The sequence below is a fragment of the Aptenodytes forsteri genome, unplaced genomic scaffold, assembly GCF_000699145.1.
Source record: "Aptenodytes forsteri isolate BGI_AS27 unplaced genomic scaffold, ASM69914v1 Scaffold54, whole genome shotgun sequence".
Taxonomy (NCBI): Eukaryota; Metazoa; Chordata; class Aves; order Sphenisciformes; family Spheniscidae; genus Aptenodytes; species Aptenodytes forsteri.
The window spans coordinates 19923759-19927125 of NW_008796044.1; the positions used below are offsets into that span (position 1 = coordinate 19923759).

The window sequence follows — 3367 nt, forward strand, 5'->3', positions numbered from 1 at the left end:
TGTGGGGACGCGCTTCTCAGGCAAGATTTGCAAGGACGTTTCAAACGGGGCGCTTTTGAAAGCGGTCGTGGAAGGCTCTTGTTTGTTGGTTGATTCATGGTGCCTCCTAGGACTGAGGGCAAAGCTGCAATTGCTCAGTGAGGAGCACCCACAGATCCTTTTTGATGACAGAAAGTAAGTCTTAAACAGAGGGGGTGTTCCTCCGGGGGGACAGATGCTGGCCGGCTTTTGAATAAATTCCCGTGGTGCCTCTCTGGTCTGCAGGAGGGACGAGTGAGTTTCGGGCTCCTTCCTTTTGGCTTTGTTGTGAAGGGCCTTACCTCAGTATCTTACCTGTTGCTGGCTCTGCCTTGATTGAGCTATTTGTCTGTATCCACACTAAGGCTGGCATTTCTGAGAGTCTAGTCGGCATTTAGGCAGCTGCACTTCTTTTTGAACAGATCCTTCTTTTTAGTTTGCATCCTAAGGTCAAATTAACCAATGCGAAAAAGTAACAGGCCAACATGTGGATGTCAAACATTAGTATATGAAAATGAGGCAAACCTTTTGTAGGTTGATTGTTTGCACAAGTAGAGAGACCTACCCCATCTTCCCGAAAAGCCCAAAGAAAGGGTAGTAATTGTGCAAACACATTAAATATTCACAATACAAGTCAGTGGTGCCCTCCTTTTCTTGGGTTTTGAAAAAGATCAGTCCTTCTGCTTACCACAGGGAGCTGCTGTGAGAGAATTCTTCTGGATGTGAACAAGTTGTCCACAAACACTGGAGGCTCTTACTTCATGCTGAAGGAGGAGAGAAAAATCATTCTCACCATGGCTCAAAGCCTAATCAAAGTCTAGTAGTTGGAGGAGCTTAAGGAAAATGGTGGATGGGACGGAGCCTTTTTAACTTTGACGTGAATTGTTTGCAGTTACCATTCAGGAGGAGGAAACAGAGCAGTTAGACTGAAGAAAAACTAGGACCAAAGAGGTTTACTTACAATGATGACGTGAAAAAACAAGAAGTGGGTTGGTCCTGTGAAATTATGTTTTTGTGAGAAATTATAAGAATAAACAAGTGGATCTGAAAGTTTTTAATCATGATCCAAATTACAACTGTGGCACAGTAGAGACCTGTTTGGATGATTACTATGGCTGGAATATTAATACAGTATTGTGCAACTTGTGAGGAATAACAGGCAGGAGAAGCAGCAGAGATGTTGCCCTCTTTGTCATGGATTCGTATACTTGCTTTGAGACTGTAGGAGGATCTTTTCTAAGCAATTTGAGTGATCGTTAAAAGGGAAGAAAACTGGGCACTACCATTTATGTTCCAGGATGCCTTGCCAAAGAGAATCATCCAGTTCACAGCAGTGGGAGATTACAGCTGCCCAGGCATCCCTCATTACAGGAGTACCGGTGGTACAGGAAGTTTGTGGAACGTGTTACTGACTTTCTTGGTACAGAAGATGATGACAACCACAGGAGGGGAAGCTCTGCTAGACCTGGTTATAGCTAACAGGTATAGCTTTTTGAGAATATGAATGTAAAGGGCAATTTGGATGGTAGTGGTTGTCAGTCTCTGATCCTTAGTCTGTTGTTTATATTTTGCTGTTTTTACGCTTCTCCTAAGCAAAGACAGATTTCAGTAAACTCAGTGAATTGATAGCAAACATCTCACAGGAGAAAAGCCTGGAGAAAACAGTGTGTGTGCCTTGAGAAAGGAAAGAATATAAACAATCTTAACTTCAAGCTCTAGGAAGATTCTGGAACACATAATCTGTTAGCGTGTGAAAAATAACAGGCTTGCTATTTGTCTCCCAGATGGATTTGTCAAGGACCAATACAATTTCTTCTACAACAGGATAACAACTTTTGTGGGGAGGGAAGAAAAAGAAGAGATCATATGTACCGGGGATCTTTAAGAACAGCTCTAGACAGGTCAGTCCAGCTTGGTACAAGAGAATAGTTTAGAGGATCTTTCAAGTTCCTTTCTAGACTGGTTTTCTGATTCTGTGATTATAAATCTTCACCCAGAGCCCACTGAAATGATTCATTAACTCAGCTTTGAATTATGCTCTGCAGCAGATAAAAAAGGAAAGGGAAAATTCTTCCTTCCATGTTAAAGCTGAATGCTGTAGTAGTGTTTTCGGGTTGCCTTGGCAAGTGGACAAGTAGAGGAACCCTAACTTAATGTCTGGTGAAGGGTTGGCCAATTCACTACACTTCATTAGTCAGCGCAGCCTATGACTGCAGTGGAATGGTCCCTTTCTCAATTTTTGCATGCTTATGTGTATCTTTGCCTGGGACGCATGACACACAAGATTATTTGGTTATTCCCCCCCCCCCGCACACATGCCGAGCAGCACTGTAACCTCATTACAGGTCTCAGAGAGTTGGATAATTACCAGTCTCTCACGGCCAGAGCTTTCATCACTCTTTCCATTTGAAATTGTATAGGCCAACCCTGACCTATGGGGGTCATCGACCAGTGTAATGTATAATATCTCAGGAATCAGTTTCTCTAATTCCGTGCAAGGTCCAGGCCTTTGACCTTCTCAAACAGCTGCAGAAACAGTGATCAACTCTGATCTGATTTCTTCAGCTTTTAGCACCAGTTCCATGGTTTATGCTATCTTTGTTGCTCTTTGCAGGTTCGCATAGGTCCTGGCTGATTTTGGGTTAGTGATGTCAGCAGGTCCTGTGATGAAATAGCTATGTAACTAAGGCTCATAGTAAGTAAATTCTTGTCAGATCTTTGCCAGTATTTTGTTTTACCCAAAATTGAAGTGTTAACCTTGTGCATCAAGGTTGCATGGGGATTAAACACATGCAAAAATTGGACAGCTTTCATCACTCTTTCCATTTGAAATTGTATAGGCCAACCCTGACCTATGGGGGTCATCGACCAGTGTAATGTATAATATCTCAGGAATCAGTTTCTCTAATTCCTTTCCTTCTTGTCCTGGCAGATTTGTCCATAGCATCTTGTCAACACCTACAGCAGTAAGCACCATGCTATTCATAAGGCTAAGCAGTGCCTGGGCAGTATATCATCACTTAAGTACTTGAACACACTCACTTAAACACAAGCTCGTGAGAACTGTTACCATTTACACATGGGACCTTGAGGCACAGAGTTGCTCAAACTCATCAAGGAAGCCAATCTGCATGCAAATTCTTTGAGTCCAGAGCTATGCAGTCACATCCATGTGGTCACGCTCTTTTCCTAGCGTCTAAAGAGAGTTTGCTCCTCAGCAACTGGTTGGAAGGTGTCATCCCTGCACATGTATGAGTGATGGGCTGTCACTTCAAAAGAGCTGAGGGAAACATTCGGTAAAGACGTCCGTCATGGTCAAGTAGGCAATCAGTTACCTTACAGAACCAGA

The 3367-nt window shown here is 43.0% G+C and overlaps 1 protein-coding gene across 1 annotated transcript in view; it reads right to left on the minus strand.

The window, feature by feature from the left end:
- The window catches only part of LOC103904603 (GDNF family receptor alpha-4), a 9281-nt gene extending 8869 nt beyond the window's left edge, over positions 1 to 412 (minus strand). Inside the window, exon 1 of the mRNA XM_009286097.1 lies at positions 334 to 412. Coding sequence (XP_009284372.1) covers positions 334 to 412 — 79 coding nt within the window. The remainder of the gene's footprint in view (positions 1 to 333) is intronic.
- Between the last annotated feature and the right edge of the window lie 2955 nt (positions 413 to 3367).